General features: G+C 37.2%; 1 protein-coding gene across 2 annotated transcripts in view; it reads right to left on the bottom strand.

The window, feature by feature from the left end:
• Positions 1–1082: 1082 nt before the first annotated feature.
• TMOD1 (tropomodulin 1) overlaps positions 1083–19698 on the bottom strand; it is a 119304-nt gene continuing 100688 nt past the window's right edge. Inside the window, exons 7-10 of one of the 2 annotated variants that reach the window (XM_089652746.1) lie at positions 14946–15053; positions 13363–13506; positions 11016–11160; positions 1083–4871 (exon numbers count right to left, since the gene is read on the bottom strand). In XM_089652746.1, the coding sequence (XP_089508872.1) occupies positions 4807–4871; positions 11016–11160; positions 13363–13506; positions 14946–15053 (462 nt within the window). In that variant the 3' untranslated portion in view covers positions 1083–4806. Of the gene's footprint in view, positions 4872–9199; positions 9406–11015; positions 11161–13362; positions 13507–14945; positions 15054–19698 lie in introns of those variants that run through there. The other variant, XM_089652747.1, reaches the window with a different exon arrangement.

The raw sequence follows: 19698 nt of genomic DNA, 5'->3' as shown, positions 1-19698 counted from the left end.
CCCTCAAAGATAGAAATTTAAAAGAGAACCAACAGCGGTGTAGTATAAAACCAACAGCATTATTAAATTCCAAAAAATGGCAATAGACCTATTAGGCCAAAAAGATCCTCTATTCACATGAATAAAAGAGATAACGTTATCACTATGAAATGACCTGGGCCACACAAAATATGAGTATAGACATAATACAACTACCTTGCATCTTATATGAACACTGGTTGTGAGTCAATAGCAGCCAAAGTCTCGCACAGTGGGTCAACCCACAATGAGCCAAAGAAAGGGCAAAGCTAAGGCTCTGGACAATGGACTCCCCAACCAGAACATAATCCACTTATCATGTGCTACGCTACACAGCCACATCTCTCATTCAGTTCTGTCAATGAATAGACTACAAAGTACTAACAGAATAATCAATAGATAAAATCAAACCAAAATCAAATCTTTGGGTCATACAGCCAGTAGCCTCGCACAGCTGCGCTCTTTTCAAATTGTGACAGTGGTTGCAAGAAGAAGATCCCCAGCCTGCTGTCACAGGGAGGGGGGGGGGTGGATGGGGGAGAGCTGCAAGAAAAAAATGGGTGGAACATGTAACATGTTCCTGAAGGTGAACTTATCCTTTCAACCATTTCCTTACCCAAACGCTCTGGTGAAGGGATGCATTCGTAATGGCTCAAACTACATAGAGTGCTTTATTCCAATTCTTTTGAGTGACTAATCAGGTTGGCAGTCGCTTCATTGCAAGTACGGGAACTCTTGCAAATCACCAGCAAGAAGTAAAATGCAATAAAAATCACTTATTTTTCTCTAAACATGGTATCCCAAATATAACATTAGAGAGGACAAGCGCAATAACAAATATGACATTGGAGAGAACCAGCGCAATGACATAGTCTACCTACAGAGTGTCAGCGAGCGTATCCCAGCAAAGTATAGTAGAGTATAAAATAATCTATACTATAGGTGCAATTAAAATGTATTCAACATAAAAGCGAAATCATAAGTAAAACAAGTGTGATTTTTTTTCGGTATGGTGATTTAGTACAATAAGTTCATATTTTCATAAAAGCATAGACTAGTCTGGGTCAATTAAATATAATTTTTATTTGATACTTTGAACTTCAATAAACAACACAGCCATACAATATAAGGCACATAAGGGTAACATAAAAAGAGGACAACGCACAGTGTGGTATAGATTTGAAACTGCATTGTAATATTAAGTGCAATATTAACAGTTACAGGAAGTTTACATCTCCTGTCTGCATTGTTGACTTATAATGAATCCCACTTTTTTTTTTTAAGGATAAAGTTTTATTTAGTTCAAAATTAGGTAAAGCAGTAGAAAAAGTAAAAACAAAGTTTAACTCATAATGAATAGCATTTAGTACAGCTCAAGGCAGTAACATGATGGTGAGAGTAAATTGCAGTCTTTTAGAATTGTCTGCATGTACCATTAGCTGTCTTCAGAGTCCTGTAACTCCCAAACCCACAGAGGTCATTCTTCAAATGTCAGAAATTTGTCTCAGCTTCTTCTTATTCACTGAACCTTAAAGTGGTTGTAAACCTCAAACATGAAAAATTAATAATCCATATCCCTCTATAATGTCTACTTGTCTCAATTCAGAGTACTAAGTGTCATTTCTGTCTGCTGCCTCATTCCTCTGCTATGAGCATGAGTCGCTTCTGACAAGTTTTTCTTACACAAAAAGAAAAATGGTGACAGGGGAGGGACCTCCAGCAGATTGACAGCCTCAGCTCTGCTCTCGTGTGCTGTGTGAAGCAGAAGTGGCTTTTCCCTCCAATCAGCTCTCAGAACTCTTGAAAATTGTGTAACTGAAGCTCCCCGCCCCCTGCTTTTCAGAGCTGAGAGATACTGTATAAATTGTGCACTCTGAATGTATGTAGGGGAAAGATGGCTGTTGATAAACAAGTACAACTTATGTAAGAATATTTACATCTGTGTATAACCTGATGCCAGTCATTTCACTAGGTATACTTAGGGTTTACAACCACTTTAAATGTGACAGCCTCCCTCAGCAAAAGTGAGGTTTGGATGAGGCAAGCTGAAGTATTTGAATCTGTGCATAATTTACATAGATAGAGAGGGATTTTTTGTGATATTAATTGGTGGTTTAGTATATATTTTTTTGCTTGAAGACAATGAATTTTTGGATTGGCCCTTTGCCGGAGATTCTTTGGCAAATATATGTGACATGGTTTTCCTTTTGGGTTTACCCAATTCTAAGAGCAGAAATACATATTTGTAGGATTTATTCAGCCATAAATTATGGGTGAGGTCTCAGCCCCAATACTTTCTTAGTTATTTAATTGGCTCACTATGTGAGAGATATATAATCCCTTCATTGAAAGTTAGATTTAATAATATATCCTTTTTTCCCTTATGGTAGTGGGTGGTGATGGTCAAAGGGTCCTTGTGTGAATCCACAGGGGGGGACAGCGGCAACTATCTGTCACACCTCAGCTATGGAAGATGTCTTCCATGCTTAACAGATCATGATACATGTAAGAAAATACTTTCCTTGTGATTTAGTATGCATTTGAGAATTATTAATTTTTTCCTTGATTATTTATTGTGATGTAGTTGATTATGCATAGAACTTTGCATTGCAGAGTGGTATTATTTTCCTGAGGAAGGAACTAGTGTAACGCGTTGGAACCACAACCTGACCAACTAATAATCAAGATTCAACAGGTTGTAAAGTGTGAACATGTTTTCTACATGTGTTAGCTGGGGATACCACTGTGTATAGACTGTTGACAATTGTACTATTTGAAAACTAGCTCTTTAATAAGGATATATTAAAAATGCAATACTTTTGTGGAGAATGTGGATGTGTGAAACAATGTATATTCTAAACTACTAGATATTTGGTTTCTGGAAAAAACCAAATTTTTAAAGTTGATCAACCTTTTTTTACAATATGGATAATAGAATGTTTTTATATTCATGTTTTGAGTACTTATGGTTGTCTTTAAAATCCCATGAAGGGGGTTTTTCAATTGATGTAATCAAATAGGGATGTTGGCAACCACACCAACAAAAACCTTTATCTCGAAGTTCTGACTTCAATGCTAAAATAAGTAAATGCCTTGTGCAACTGTGATGATAACTAATCATATATACAGGCACCAAGTCCTGCTGACACTTGACTATTCCACACTTTACTAGGCCTCATGCACACTGCAGCTCAAAGATGCTTCTCCTACTGGCATTTGAGATGTTTTGAGCTTTTATTTTTCTTTGCCTGTTAACCCCCCTCTATGTTAGCCTATGTGTCCATGCACACTATAGGGGTTTTTAGGAGTTGAGTAGCAGGGGAGTTTACAGGCGGCAAAACAGTCTTTTTAAAAAAAAAAAAAAAAAAATCCACTCCTGCTGATGTAATTCTGATGCTAATCGTAGGTCTGTTTTCCACAATTAAGTCTAATCAGGGTGAAATACATTAGAAAGAAGTGGTTTCAGGCAGGGATCACTTACACAAGCTGATGCAATCAGTGTGCGGCCTTCTTCTCTACCCAACAGACTTTGTTTTACCTGTACTCCTAAAATGTATTTATCACACTAACTATATGGTAGGATATTTAATCAAAACCTGTATTGAGAGGGAAGAGAAAAAAACCGCACAGGATTATGTATGTGTATGATTATGTTAATACATAGCACTTTTGTTTTTCCGTTATAGTACTGTCTACAGTTTTCTAACAGTCCATGAGATAGGGAACTATATATGAACGGATGGAGTGTGCCTCCCAGAGCACTTCGGGCTCATGTAAAATAGCCCCAACTACTCTGTACAGTCAACACAGTGTTGTGCAGTGCTGAACAGTGCTACAGTGCAATTCAGGGAAGTGTCAATATACAGGTTGTATTTATCACAAAGTTGAACTGAGGGGCTACCCTGCTGCAGAAATGCATCATTACTTAGGCTTTATTCACACTAGGGCATTTCAAATTGCGGCGATTCTGCCCGCAATTTGAAACGCCCTACTGTGAATGAAGCCTTAACAATACCTTTCTTTATAATTATTTCTGCACACATTTGAAAAACGAATGATGCCATATACTACCAGAGTGGAATAACAACCAGAAGGACATTTAGTTACCAACATGGCAATATTTCTTTATAGTAAGAAAAGTGCTGTAAAGGGAAATTATGATAGCTACTACTACTATTCCCAATGAAGACAGCTGTACCAAACTAGCTTTTTAGAGGTTAACTTGAAATCTTAAATATGCTTTTTTGCCCCTGTATTTTTCAACGGTTTTAACTAACTTATGCTTTTCTTTCGCCAGATTGACCAACTGACAACAGTTTGTATATGCAGTAACTGCAGAGGGCTTGGGTTCTGTAGAGATCTTTGAAACTGTGCAATAATGTCAATGATGGTCTCTATTATGCTTTTTCAGATATGCTAGTAATACATTATGTGTCATGTGCTCAATATTGGTTACTAGTTCATTAAACATATATATTACCTATGGAGTCACAAATATATGTAGACCATCTTTGTGCCGATTCCAAGTGGCACTGGAAGCAGCAGTAAAACAACTGAATGTTGCATTATCTGGTGGCTGGTCATGAAGGAGGAATTGCCAGCAGATATACTATATGGATTACTGTTGTAGGCAACATGATGATGATACATTCGGGTGCATAAAATTTGACAACAGAGGACTGAGGTATGTAACACATTTGCTGGGTTCTCACTCTCTTGTCAGGATTCCACACTCTGGTACAAACTCTTACTGGAAGGGGTCCTGCTGTGTGGAGCATTCCTCAAGCTCTACACCCCACTTCGACATTTTGGAAAAATTGGGCCATCCAGGTCGGCCAGCCTTCTCTTTCTCACTGGTGAAGAAAAGCAAATATATTTAGAACATAACAAAGATCGAATAATTACTATTCAAGTTGAATCGACCTTGCAGTTACAGATATGATTTTTGAATGATCATATGATTATTTAAGAAAATGGCCCAAAATTTAGTAAACCAATAAACAGTAATCAGTCATTGTTTCATCTTGGTTGGTGAAAGTTGAAATCTAAGAGGCGTCTATGGTTTACAGAAATGTAGATATAATCACTTCTCTCTGGAATGCCTTATTAAATAAAGCCTATTCAGCACACGTCTGTATGGGGACAGTCATTAGTTATTTATGTAATTGCCCAGGTTAACCCATAAAAGATTTCTATTTCCTCCTCTTATTTATCCTCACCTAGGTTTTCTAAAGCTGGCCATAGACAGCAATGGATAGATAGAATGTTGAATGAATATTCTTAGGAAAAGTCTTAGGAAAATTTGTATAAACATTCTTAACCCCTTGGCGCCGCACCTCCCAACCCTTCAAGGGGTTTGTGATGCTGAGAGGCAGGGCTGGGCTTATGATTGGCTGTCACAGTGGTCACATGATCGGAAAGTTCACGATTGTAAATAGCGATTGCCGGTAACTGTGCTGGGAGTGCACAGGGCATGCACTCTCGGAACATGTTTGTTTACATCTGCTACCAAAATATGTGGCCTCTCGGCATCAAGGCCCACCTGCCAAGAGGCTGCATATTTGTGTATCGCCGGCGCTAAGAGGTTAAGCAGGCTTGACAAGTAGAAAAACAAACAAAAAACAAAGCTGATAGGCCAATCATTAAATTTTCAAATAATTACTGTGTCCTTGATTTTTGTGTCCCCATCGAAACTACATGACCAAACATGTTGGAAATTTTTATCAGAACAAACGATTTTCTAATAGTTTATTGGGTTATCATTAAAACAAAATGTAATAAAACTAAAATATGCATGAGCAAAAAAAAAAAAAAAAAAAAAAAAAAAAAAGGTTCTGTCACAGAAGTTCTGTCATGTCTTATTTTGATGAGCATAGTGTAGTGTGTGTTTTCTACTAGAGGAAATAAAAAATTTCCTGCAGCCACAGCTGACTGTAAGGGACGAGGGAGTTCAACATTTTGTGTATTGCAGCCTTGTAATCACAACAAGGAATCCAGACAGATGTGACTGGAAGCCTGTGAAGCAAACTATTTAGCATCATAAACCCATCACTTTCATCACTTCCACAGATAAAGAGAAAAAAAATGTTTTTGCAAAAATTACAAAACAATGATGGCCCGATCGTATGAAAAATTGAACAATTTTGATTTTCGTTCAACAGATTGTACGTTTTTCTACTTGTCTATGGCTTGCCTTAAAACATTCTCAGAACATGTGTTTGCGGTTTTTAAATTAATGGACTTTACCAAATAAAAACCACATACACTGTTAGAAATTCGTTCATTTGAGAAACAATTTCCATCCTGCTCCTTCTAATTTCTTATCACCGTGGTTGAAACCAAATGTTGATTTGACCCACTAATAGCTAGAAAAACAAAATTTCCTTAAAATCTACTTTTCCCAAGAATTTTCATTCAAAATTCCACCCATCTATGCCAAGCTTTAGCATGATACTTCACTTTGACGGCAAAGTCCAAAAATCACCTTTATTGTTGCCATGCTAACAGCCTTCTTGCCATCTTACATTGTTTTGTCAATTGCTAAGAGTGTGTTAATTAGCTGCTCAAATGCCCCAAAACACATAGTGCTCTATTATGGAAACACTAGATTCATTTCTGGAGTTAGTGCTTGGTTCCTACTCCCTCTCATCTACCACACCCCACTATTGGTCCATAATTATGAAAGGTGACCTAGAGGGAGCCAAGCCCTCACTTCAATAATTAGGTTGATATTTCTGTCATGGAGAGCCATGAGTTTTAGGATTTCCAGGCTGCTCAAGCAAACAAATAAACATTTGCCCTAGAACTTGTAGCTGTCTTTCATCACATCCTAGAGGAAATTCAATATATATAAAAAAAATCCTTGGTTACCCTTCATTTTTTAAAACAATTCTTTAGTTGCTATGTGAGAAGAGCATATCCCTCCCCTAGAACAACAGCCATAAAGCCAACTGCCCATCCCTGAAACCTCCAAGACCTCCAGAATTCTACCTTTTGACTTGGCTAACAGAGTTTGCACAATTCTGAGCTTCTGTACCTCTTCTCACTGACAGAAGGGAAGGATTGGCCCTATCATACATACATATTTAAACAAGTTGGAAAGATTAGCACTTCTGATGGTAGCCCTAAATGGCCCTAAAGGGCTTTCCACGTTGCAACTGACACAAGTATATTCAATAGAGGGGAGGGATCAGGCTGTTTTTGGTTCATTTTGACCTAAAGCTCAAATGCTAATATTCAGTTCTGCTGACCACTTATATTTCTCCTGCAGTAAACAGGGACTTCAGTAGGGAAAGCACTGCTACCCTGAATAGCTAAAAGACAAAAAAGGTTGTATTGGTTAAAGTGTGAATATGCCTGAAACCCAGGAATTTATTTTCTATGGTCATTAGAGACCTCTCTATAACACTAATAGTGGGCCCGTTAAGGAACGGCCTTTACATACAACTCCAATTCCAAAAAAGTTGGGACGCTGTGTAAAATCTACATAAAAACAGAATGCAATGATTTTCAAATCTCATAAACCCTTATTTTTTACAATAGAGAATATAAAACATATGAAATGTGTAAACTTAGAAAATGTAGTGTTTTAAGGAAAAGATAAGGTAATTTTGAAATTGATGTCAGCAACACGTCTCAAAAAAGTTTGGACAGGGCAACAAAAAGCTGGCAAAATAAGTGTTACTATCAAAGAAAAGCTGCAAGAACATTTTGCAACTAATCAAGGTTCACAGGCAACAGGTCAGTAACATCACCGAGTCAGAGTGTCTCAGAAGTAAAGATGATAGGCAGAAGTTCACCTATCTGTGAAAAGCTGCGTCTAAAAATTGCCAAACAATTTCAGAATAATATTCCTCAATGTAAAATTGCAAATACTTTAAATATATTATAATCTACATCTATCATCAAAAAATTAAAAAAAAATATGGAGAAATCTCTGCACAAGGGACAAGGACGAAATGCAATATTGGATGGCCATGATGTATGGGCCCTCAGACAGCACTGCATTAAACATAGGCATGATTCTGTGATGGACATCACTGCATGGGTTCAGGGACACTTCCAAAAATCACTGTCTGTAAACACAGTTCAATGTACATCCAGAAATGCAAGTTAAAGCTCTATCATGCAGAGAGCCTTATCTGAACATGATCCAGAAATGCCGCCAACTTTTCTGGGCCAAAGCTTATTTAAACAGGTCTGTTGCAAAGTGGAAAACTGTTCTGTGGTCAGACGAACCAAAATTTGACATTTTTTTTTATGGCAACCATTGGAACTGTGTCCTCTGAGCTAAAGAGTAGAGGGACCTTCCGGTTAGTTATCAGCACTCAGTTCAAAAGCCTGCATCTCTAATGGTGTGGGACTGCATTAGTGCATATAGAATGGCAGCTTGTACATCTTGAAAGGCAATGCTGAAGATATGTTCAGGTTATAGGACAGCATATGCTCCCATTCAGATGATGTCATTTTCAGGGAAGGCCTAGCATATTTCAGCAGGACAATGCTAAACTGCGTACTGCATCTATGACAACAGCATGGCTTCATAGTGGGGCCTAACTGGCACGGCTGCAGTCCGGACCTTTCAAGAACTGAAAATATTTGCTGCATTTAGAACCAAAAAATACAACAAAGATGACCCAGGACTGTTGAGTAGTTAAAATCTATAAAATGCTATACCAGGCAACAATGGGACAACATTCCTTACCCCAAACTCCGGCAACTGGTCTCCTCAGTTCCGAAACCATTACAGAGTGTTGTTAAAACTACACCATGGTAAACATGGATCTTTCACAACTTTTTTGAGACATGTTACTGCCAATTTTAAAATAATCTTATTTTTTCTTAAAATGGTGCATTTTCTCAGTTTAAACATTTGATATGTTTTCTATTTTTTATTCTATATGTGAATAAAGAGATTTAGGAGATTTGCAAATCACTGCATTATAGATTTTACACAGCATCCCAACATTTTTGGAATTTTAGTTGTATATCATTCTTATTATCAGCTAAGTACCTATTCTAAGTGATTTCAATTGCTCTTCCTGTAGGTTTCATTTTTCAAACCACTAATAAAACAACTTAAATTAATTTTCATGTACAATATTTTAAATATATAGAAAAGTAAAAGTTAAAAATGCAAAAAAGCGGTAGAAAAAAAAAAGCACAAAAACAGAAATGTCCAGATAAAGAAAAAGTATTTTGATGAAATGCAGAAAGAATAAAGCAAAGGCTGTGGACAGCCAGAAGGTGGCAGAAGTGAACATGGCTTGTGGAATAGACAAGACATTGCTAATAGAAATTTATAGAGATATTTTTTCTGTACTTATATATCTTCCAAGTCCAGAGTTGAAAAGTTATGCCATGGGACATCAGACCTATGTATACGAGCTGTAAACAAGAAGCAGATTGCATGTTTCTATGGGCAGTCAAAAAAAGAACAAGTAAGGAAGAGTAACATATTTTTGAGAAGTTGCAAATCCTGGCTAGGTTTACATCTGCAAGTGACTGCCATTGCGGGACCGCAGCTGTTCCCGCAGCCGCAACCACCCGCACAGAAAAATACCTTGGATGCATGTGGGTTCCATTAACCCGCACTGGAAATTGCTTCCCCACTGGGAACTGCAATGTACTTGCAGGTTCCGTGCGGGCTGAAATTTCTGTAATGCTGCAGGGATATTTTCCCTGAGTTTCAGGAGGCACGGCAGCCCATTCAAATAATTGGGCTGCCATATCCATGCAAATCGCATCTCGCATAGCTGCTTAGATGTGAACCTAGCCATAATAAGTTATATATTGAAACATTCACTACTGTATAACGTCAGGGGGAAAATGTAAGAACAATTAGCCCAGTCTCTTATTATTATAAACTTGTGTATTCAGCTCTGCCCAGATCACGTTGTAGTGTACCATCTAAGTACAAAAAGGGAAAGACTCCTAAAAAGGTAGGTATACATATGGATTTGAAAAAAAAAATAACATCTCTGTAGAATTCTTTATTTTCAGATATAAAATAGAACACCTACCAAATTTGTTTTGGATAAAGTAGTTTAAATCTATGTTAGTTAAAAACTAACGTCCATGTAACGTCCATTTGCTCTCAATTCATATCAATACACAACAGGAAATGAGAAGAAATCTCCCAAGGTATGGGCAAATCCCACTACTGTCACTATAAGGCCTCTTTCACACTGATCCGGTGCACTTCTCTTGCCGCGTGAATGCAGCACAGTGTACCCACAGTTTTTGTGTGGGTTAGAATTCTATTATGTCCAGTAGTTTTGATGCACTTTCACAAAGTGCACCAAAACTCTTACATGCAGGACCGCAGGACATAAGAGAAGTCACAAAGGCAAAGAACAGATGACCTGCATGAAAACCGTGGGTATGCTGTACTGCCCTCGTGCTGTGGGAGAAGTGTCCTAAAATGTGTCCTCCCTAGCAGATTTTAACTCTACTCTTATTTAGTGACAACTGTAAGATGTTAGATTTCCTTTCACCTTCTGTCTTGGTGTCATCCGTTACCAGAACAGAAAGCATCAATGAATTTCCTAAATGGGGAAAATTCTAATATATACAAACTAAACAATAATTACTTTTAGGTTGACAAATGTAGCATAAATACATTCTGAAATACCTGTTGAGTTTTTCTCATATCTTTGGCATCTCTTATATTGTTCAATTCACTGTGCGTTTTGGTGCCTATCCCACTTGACAGTTTTCAAGCATGACACCAATTGGAGTCCATTGCATGGTGAGAGATGCATTTTAACATCCTTTAATTCATTGCAGCATAGTGAGAGATTTATTTTTTTATGTTATAAATGTAATTTGCTCATGCATTAACTAAGTCACAGGTTATACATTCTATACCATCAGTTGCCCTAATAAATGCGAAGAGCATAACAAGAAAATACTAATAAGAGTAATTAAAATATGCAGCAGAATTTCTCTTATTTAAAAAAAGTACAGAGTGCTTGTGGATTACAGCACCAACTCACCAAGATCATTATTGTTCATCATTGCGTTTGAGGCTCGCAGCCTGGGGCCTTGTTGAGTGAAATGATAGCCAAATTTCAAAAGCGTTGAATTTTTTTCTAACATATTTGCAATTTCCATTTCCACTTTATTGCCAAAAGCTTGACTCTAAAGGGAACAAAAAAATGTACATTATATGAAGTGTATATTGCGACAAAATGTGGTGTCCGACCCCTGCCCTTCTCACCAACTTGTGACAAAGGACCGGCAAATCTCACCACGCTGTCGCTAACGTAACAATGCCACTCTCAGCTGCATCCTGCACAAAGATATTCCAGCTTGCAGGACCACAATCTAGGTGCCAGCAGCCTGAGAGTTACCTAAGTAAATAAACTTCAAACTGCCAACAGCTAGCTTTGAGCCTATCAACCCTTCACAATATTAGCAAGAACAAATATGAAGAATAAACGTCTGTACACACACTGTCACCACAGACAGGTATGTCCAGAGATTTATCATATACAGTAGCACTCTTAAAGAGACAGGGATCATTTAGTTTGCATTAAAAGCCCTAGAGATAATTTTAACACTTTTCAAAATAGGGTTTAATAATGAAAAATTCAAAATGGTGCAAATAAAATATTTACAGAACAAGGGTGTTAAAAGGGAATAAACACACAAGGCAACAGAAAAATAAAAAGCTGTTGAAAATGAAGAATACTTAATGTCCTGGTTTGCAGAGTCCAATGGATAAGCAAAGATGGTGGCTCTCTCCAGTCCAGTTAGGTGTTCTTTGGTTTTATATTAAAAGAGAGCTGTCAAAGTGTCCTGGCATCCCCCTTTTCTGTGGTATCAAAAGGGGTGTTGACAGAGGCCATCTGACCAATCATCCGGTTTAAGGGGTGGTTGCTGGGAGGTCACCCATTTATGACCCAGTCCCAGATGCAGTTTTCTATAAGTTTCAATAACTCTGTACAGCCGACTACCATGCATATTATTGTCCAGCATGAAATAAGCTTTACAATGGATATCAATATGACAGATCTCTAAAATTTACTTCTCATAGGAGGGGTGTGGAGGCCTAATCCACTCTGGTGCCTCCTATCATAGGGGTGTTTGGGTTCAAAATGCTACCTACTAACTGATGGTGAATATGACTTTATTCTGGCTATACAGTCATGATTTCAGAAGTTATGGAACATACTGCGATGATGGGTTCTACCAAAAGACAGATATGCATATTCTATGGATTCCAACTAAGGTATTTATGACCCAATGTCTGTTAACTTTCTAGTCATTGAAGTGGCTAAGTTAGATACTTTTATGGGCCCTGCCATGTGTATTGGAGGTTAGATCCTGCTAGTCCTATTACCAGACTGATAAGGGGTGTCTGACAGCAGCTAAGAGTTTGTGGATTGTATGAGCTGAAAGGAGGAGGGAGGGGGAGCAAGAAAAAAGGTCACTGTGTTATGCATTCTTATACAGAAACTGCATAGGAGACTTGTGACGTCAACAAAATGGCTACTACCCACACAGCTATTCGGGTCCCTGGTACGCACGACCATTACATATATGGACAGAAGAAAATATATTCCTATCTTCCAGAGATCAGGATATTAGACTACAAGGATCTTAAAGGGTAAGTTCACCTTTGGGAACATGTTACATGTTCCACCTGTTTTTAGGGTGGAACATGTAACATGTTCCCATGACCTCAGCCACCCCTCCCTCTGACAGAGGGTACAGAGAGCCTGGAAAGCATTGCACCAGCAATCAGTAGAACGATGATGCCATGCAGGTCTCCTGCAGACCTGTCAGAATATCTGCTTGCCGTGCTGGTATGTACAGCCAAGCAGATATTCTGACAGGAAGCTTCAGTGACGTGGTAGTTCATTGGAAACTACAAGCCAACAGCCGCTAAGGCTGATGGGACTTGCAGTTCAATAATTCACAGAAGACGCTATTTTCTAATCTGACAGAAACTTCTCCACGTATTATCTGTCGGAGGGGGGGACGGATATTTAACATGTTCCCAAAGGTGAAGTTATCCTATAAGCTGACTATAGATAGATAAGTGCATCACTAGGTGATTTTGGTGAACTGTCTAATATCTACTAGGGATAGGCACCAATACCCATTGTAGTTTCTCTACCCATTTGGACAACCATGTTTTATTGCTAGAGTGAACAGGGATGACCGTGCAGAGACCAATTTACCATAGGCTGCTTTATCTCTGGAAGTTACAGCTATTAACACACAGGAGAAAAATAAGAAGGTGCGGCCCATGCCCTATCTCATGTTGTTTTGAATTCTGCATTCAGTCAAATAAATCAGAGATATCTCATATATCATTGATGACCATGCTTTTACCTGATTGTCTATCTTCAGCTCAACCAGTGATGTGTTATATTGAAGTGACTCTACAAGAGCGAGTATTCCATTTCCACTGATGAAATTAGATTCCACATTTAAACTCCTCAGTGTACTATTGACCTTCAGCATGTCTGCCAAAGCCTTAAATAAAGAAAAAGCCCTGGATCAGTGTACTACATTCACAGCTGAGTTTAGTTACTTTTTGAGGCTTAGCTGGTAAGATGCAAAGATGAACAAAGACCAGAGCAACCAATTAGATTTCAGATAGAGGACTTAGACATATGTAAAATATTATTTCTGATTGGTGTTTGTTACTTCACTTTACTTTTTTCAGTGCCTCGTACTTAAACAGACCATTAACCACTTGACTTCCGGAAGGTTTTGCCCCCTCCATGACCACTGCCACTTTTGTTATTCAGCACTGTTACTTTAACTGGCAATTGCTTGGTCATGCAACACTGTACCCAAATTAAATTTATATAATTTTTCACACAAATAGAGCTTTATTTTTTATTTCAGATTTGATTTCAGGTACAAGAAACATCCAGAGTGCTGTCTGTTTACAGAGTTCTGTGTGTTTGTAAACTGTGCTGTGATTGGCCACAGCCAATCAGCAAGTTTCAGTCAAAATCATTGGCTGAAACCTGCTGACAAACTTGTGCTGTGTCCAATTACAGCACGGGTCAGCAGGGGGCGTGCACATGCATGCCCAAAAATCCGAAACAGGCGGCGACATGCGAGTATGTCGCCTAGCCTGTAGCCACTGCCGGCGCACAATAGGTGTACTGTGGGTGGCCAGCAAGCAGTTAAAGTGGTTGTAAACCCTTACATATACTCACTGAAGTGACTGACCTCAGGTGATACACAGAGATGAAACAAATCATCCCACATAAGCAGCCCTCTCTTCTCTACATCTATTCAAAGTGCAGAATTTACACAGGATTGCTCAGCTCTGAAAAGCAGGGGGCATGGAGCTGAAGTTACACTGTGCAGAGCTCAGTGAGGAGAGTTTTGAGCCCTGATTGGAGGGAAGGGACACACCCTCCTTCACACAACACACAGGAACAGAGCTGAGGCTTTAAATCACAGGCGGTGTGTGGGAGGTTCCTCCCCTGTCACCTTTTTACCTCTTGGTGTTAGCACTCATGCAAATAGAGGAATGGGGCAGCAGAGAGAAATGGTAACTAGTACTCTGGACTAAGGCAAGTACACACTATAGAGAGATATGCTTTGTTCATGTTTCATGTCTGAGGTTTACAACTGCAGGGAGCAATCATTAGAAAGTGCCCAAAACTATCAATTGAACTGGTTCGAGTCATGTGAACTTGGTATGTAAGTGTGGTGAATTGTTGTGAGCAAGATTGCCCATGAGTCACTGCATGATTCATAAGCGCACAATTTAGTAATGTAAAGTTATAAATGTACAAATATAAAAATATAAATTCCGACTAAAAAAAATTGCATATCAACTTATCTAAATGTTATGAATGCACTATATATACACATACACATACATACATATATACACACACATACATACTCTTTAAAAAAACTATCCACAGTTCAAGTGGTTTACTTACAAACGCAACTGGGTCATTACTTCTTGTTCCCACAATACTGAACTTCTTCACATGGGTATTATTTTTCATTTCTTCAGCGTAAGCTTTTAAAGTTAAAATAGGAATGTTCTAGAAACAGAACACAACATAAAATTACATTTGTATTAATACTACCAGAGTCTCCTTTAAGAAATTAGCATTTCATTTTGCACTTCAAAAATGTATTTATATTTTTTTTTAATGTGCTATGCAGATTTGGGGAGAATCACGTAATTCACAAATCCTATATGATCAATGAAAGAGTTCTAGAAAAAGATGCATTTTTTCTAAACGTGGAAATTGAAAACAATTTACTTTTTCAGTACACTGCCCTGAACATTGTTTTTTTTAGATATATCATTTAGGGCTCAGCAAATTTTGCTTCATGAACCCCCACTTTAGCCCAATGAGGTAATGGCTGCCAAAGACATTAGAGTAAGTATGTTCAAGTAGAGAATGGGACTAGGACTATGGCTGATGCAGGGAGCCTGCCAGAAAACGTTCATGGTGCCGGTAAAAAAAAATCAGAAATAATATGTTACATATGTCTGCACAGATTATCTATTTGCTTTTTTACAATTATGCTGGTCTTCTTTCTACATTCTGTAAATAGCAGACAAAAACAATGGGGGGGGAGCATGCTGCCAAGGTGAACACTGAGTCCCGTGAAGACTGAGATTTGGCTCTGCAGTCACTTTCGCAGCAGTTGTTTTCTTATTCTGGGTCACAATCCTGTGCAATGTCCTTCTCTCTCTTTCGGTCACCTGACCATGTTGACCATGCTTATCAGACTAAGTTTTCCCGAAAAACTGTATATGCCATCATAACCTTTGGTACTGTACCTCGCGACACAGCACATAAGTTGTCAATTTCAGAGGCAGCAGCTAAGTGGGCACCAGCACTTCACCCTCTTTGAAGCTCAGTAAGCTCTGACATGACTCCGTATTACTAGTAGCGCACGCAGTGAATGACGAAAGTGAGGCTTTCCACCTGTCAGCTATGTGTCTCATCGCACAGCAGAAGAAGACATTACCTCTGCTTTCAGCGTGACACATGTCGTCACTTTCACAAATCATAAATCATGTAGTGTTTCCATTTTTTGGATATAGAATTATTATTATTTTTATTATTAATAATAATAATTAATAATGCATTATTAATAAAATATGTAATCTATCTATTTTACCAGCTAGGTCTTGTCTTTTTTGGAACCATGCCCTTCCTTTTTCCTGTCCCTGTAGAATGACAAGTCCCAGCATCGCTTCTCTTCATGCTTACAGCCACACTAGTGGATGCATGGCCACTTATACTACTCTTCACCCTCCACTTATAGCCACTCCTCAACTTCAGGGAGAAACTTAGATGCTTAATAGATACAGTGTAGACTGGCTATTGAGTATATTGGGCTCCTGGTGGGAGCTGTATTCCTCCAATGTATATTATACAGTAAATAAAACCTTTTTTGTGCCTGTCAATGAATTATAATACAAAATAAAGTCCACAAAAGTTATTACTCTTCCGTGTCCAACTTGCACCTCCACATAAATCCAGATAAAGTGTGTACCTCAAAAAAATAAAAATACTACATAGTGCATTACCTTCAATAACAGCTAGTATATACTTTAGCAAACAATAAGTATATACTTAACACAAATAAGTAATAAAATAATAAATGAGATTCAAATCGTGAGCAACACGTGAATTGTGAAATCACATCATGTACACCTTAAATAACTAAATAAATAAATGTGAGCAGTGTACACTCAAAAATAAATAAAATATAAAGAAAAAACAAAATAAATGAAATAAATCAATCAATCAAATAAAAATAAGTAAATAAATAAATAGTGCACTCTCCGTGAACACTTCTATAGCTGAAATGCATACAATTCTTCTGAAGGGATGCATTTCAGCTATAGAAGTGTTCATGGAGAGTGCACTATTTAATTATTTATTTACTTATTTTTATTTGATTTATTTATTTAATTTTTTTTTTATTATTTTTGTTTATTTATTTTTTATTTATTTTTGAGTGTACACTGATTGCTCACATTTATTTATTTAGGGTGTACACGGAGTGATTTCACGATTCACGTGCTGCACACGATTTGAATCTCATTTATCCTTGCATTTATTTGTGTTAAGTTTATACTTATTGTTTGCTAAAGTATATACTAGCTGTTATTGAAGGTAATGCACTAAGTATATACTTAACACAAATAAGTAATAAAATAATAAATGAGATTCAAATCGTGAGCAACACATGAATTTGTGAAATCACATCATGTACACCTTAAATAAATAAATAAAATAAATAAATGTGAGCAATCAGTGTACACTCAAAAATAAATAAAAAATAAACAAAAATAATCCAAAAACAAAATAAATAAAATAAAATAAAAATAAGTAAATAAATAGTGCACTCTCCGTGAACACTTCTATAGCTGAAATGCATACAATTCTTCTGAAGGGATGCATTTCAGCTATAGAAGTGTTCATGGAGAGTGCACTATTTAATTATTTATTTATTTACTTATTTTTATTTGATTTATTTATTTAATTTATTTTGTTTTTTTATTATTTTTGTTTATTTTTTATTTATTTTTGAGTGTACACTGATTGCTCACATTTAATTTATTTATTTAAGGTATACACGGAGTGATTTCACAATTCAAGTGTTGCACACGATTTGAATCTCATTTATCCTTGCATTTATTTGTGTTAAGTATATACTTATTGTTTGCTAAAGTATATACTAGCTGTTATTGAAGGTAATGCATAATGTAGTATTTTTATTTTTTTAAGGTACACACTTTATCTGGATTTATGTGGAAGTGCAAGTTGGACACGGAAGAGTAATAACTTTTGTGGACTTTATTTTGTATTATAATTCATTGACAGGCACAAAAAAGGTTTTATTTATTTGATTCACTTTCAGGGGTGAAAGTGTGACTTTTTTGGACTCTTTTTGTGGATTTTTGTGGGACTTTGTTAGATTTACATAGTTTGAAGTATATTATAATTAATATTTTTCTGGATACCGAAATTATATATTTATATATTATACAGTGTATTGAACATGTACATTAGCAGCATTTTCAGTAAGGAGGTAGGGTGAGAGGGGAAATGTGTTGGAAGAAGGCTGTAACTCTTGGGTGGACAAGTTATATATCACTTAAGGTGTGCAGGTACATAGTGGGCTATATAAAAGAGTGGGCAATTCCCAAAGCATGTATCTATGAAATAGCTCAGATAACAAAAAAGTCTACACAGAAATGTTATAAATAACAAATGTAAATATACATTCCTTATACATGCGGATTAACATTCTGAATTCCTGTTTTACCAAAAAGATCACATTTGCTAGTGAAAAATTAAAAACACAGAGCGAATGGCAGTAGGCATGATAAGCAAATATGTTGGCAAGTGCATAAAAACTCAAAAGCTTAAATGTAAGCCATAACAACAAACTTCTCTTATTTGTTGCCTTCTAGTCTGGTAAACATACCATTGCAAACGTGCATAAATTCATTTGTGGCTCTATAAAAGTTGTAAGTTCAATAATTTTCATAATTTAAATTCTACAAACCAAATACAGAACTTTGCAATATCTTGTAAGATATTAATGAACTTCACCTCCATTAGAGAAGAGCACTTATCTTTAAAAGCTTTCCTACTGTTTTCACTTCTAACTATGAACTGTTTTGGCCATCATACACACTTCTTTCTCTTTATTTGCCATTTGAAAAACATTCCAGTCTTTGACTAGGCACTGGTATTTTTTTTATGTAGCTGGATTTATGTATTTCTATTAATAATGTATTATTATGCTTATTAGGATAATTTAGGAAACAATCTAATACAGGGTTTCTCAACCAGGGTTCTATGAAACCCTATGGATCCTTGAGAGGTTGCTAGAGGTCCCTTGAACGATGAGCAACTTCTGCCTCTCAGATAAGTTCCCACTGACAATATTGATCTTTGTACCTAGATATAAGGGGGCAATTCTTCCCAATGACCAGAAGTATAAGGAACACTAATGTATCATGAGTTGTAGATATAGTCATTTTTAGTTGGGGTTCCCTGAGACAGGGAGGTTATTTCAAGGGTTCCTCAGTGTTGAAAAGGTTGAGGAAGGCTGATCTAATACTGTATGTAGTTGTTCAGACCAGATTCTTAAATCTTAGAGCAAATATAGCATCAGAACTACCATATTATGAATTAAACTCCAATGATGTACTGAGAAAATTGGAAACAGATTCCTGAGGAACATCTCTTGGTTGGTATGTGGAGTCACTGTATATGTCTATTCTGCATTAGATGAGAGAGGGGAGTGCGGCCGTTGGCTCAAGGGATAGAAAGAAGTCACCCACTGTCTGGAGCCCAAGCACAATCGTATTTTTGTTTTTCGATCAACAGAATGTTCAGTTTTCGGCTCGTCTATGGCCTGCCTTGTACTACAATGTGCTGCTGAAGACAGAACGAGGTCTGTTTTAAAAGCAGCGCTAATTTCTAACTGTACAGACCACCAAACTAGAGGAAGAAAACATTACTTAACTGACATTTATTGATCTATGGATAACTTTCTGACTCCTGTCATCATCCCTTGGACACTTTGCAGTTCTCTTGCTTCATTTAATTATAATAGTCTTGAGGAGGCCAAAGGAGGTAGGCTTACTGCTAGCTCCCTGTCAGGGCACTGGTCCATGTGTGCAACTATGGTAAATACAGCTCT

This window comes from Staurois parvus, unplaced genomic scaffold (genome assembly GCF_062004578.1).
Source record: "Staurois parvus isolate SC_StPar_1 unplaced genomic scaffold, SC_StPar_1.0 ptg000692l, whole genome shotgun sequence".
NCBI lineage: Eukaryota > Metazoa > Chordata > Amphibia > Anura > Ranidae > Staurois > Staurois parvus.
The sequence above is the reverse complement of the archived record's forward strand: the minus strand, read 5'-3'. Positions and strand labels throughout refer to the sequence as shown.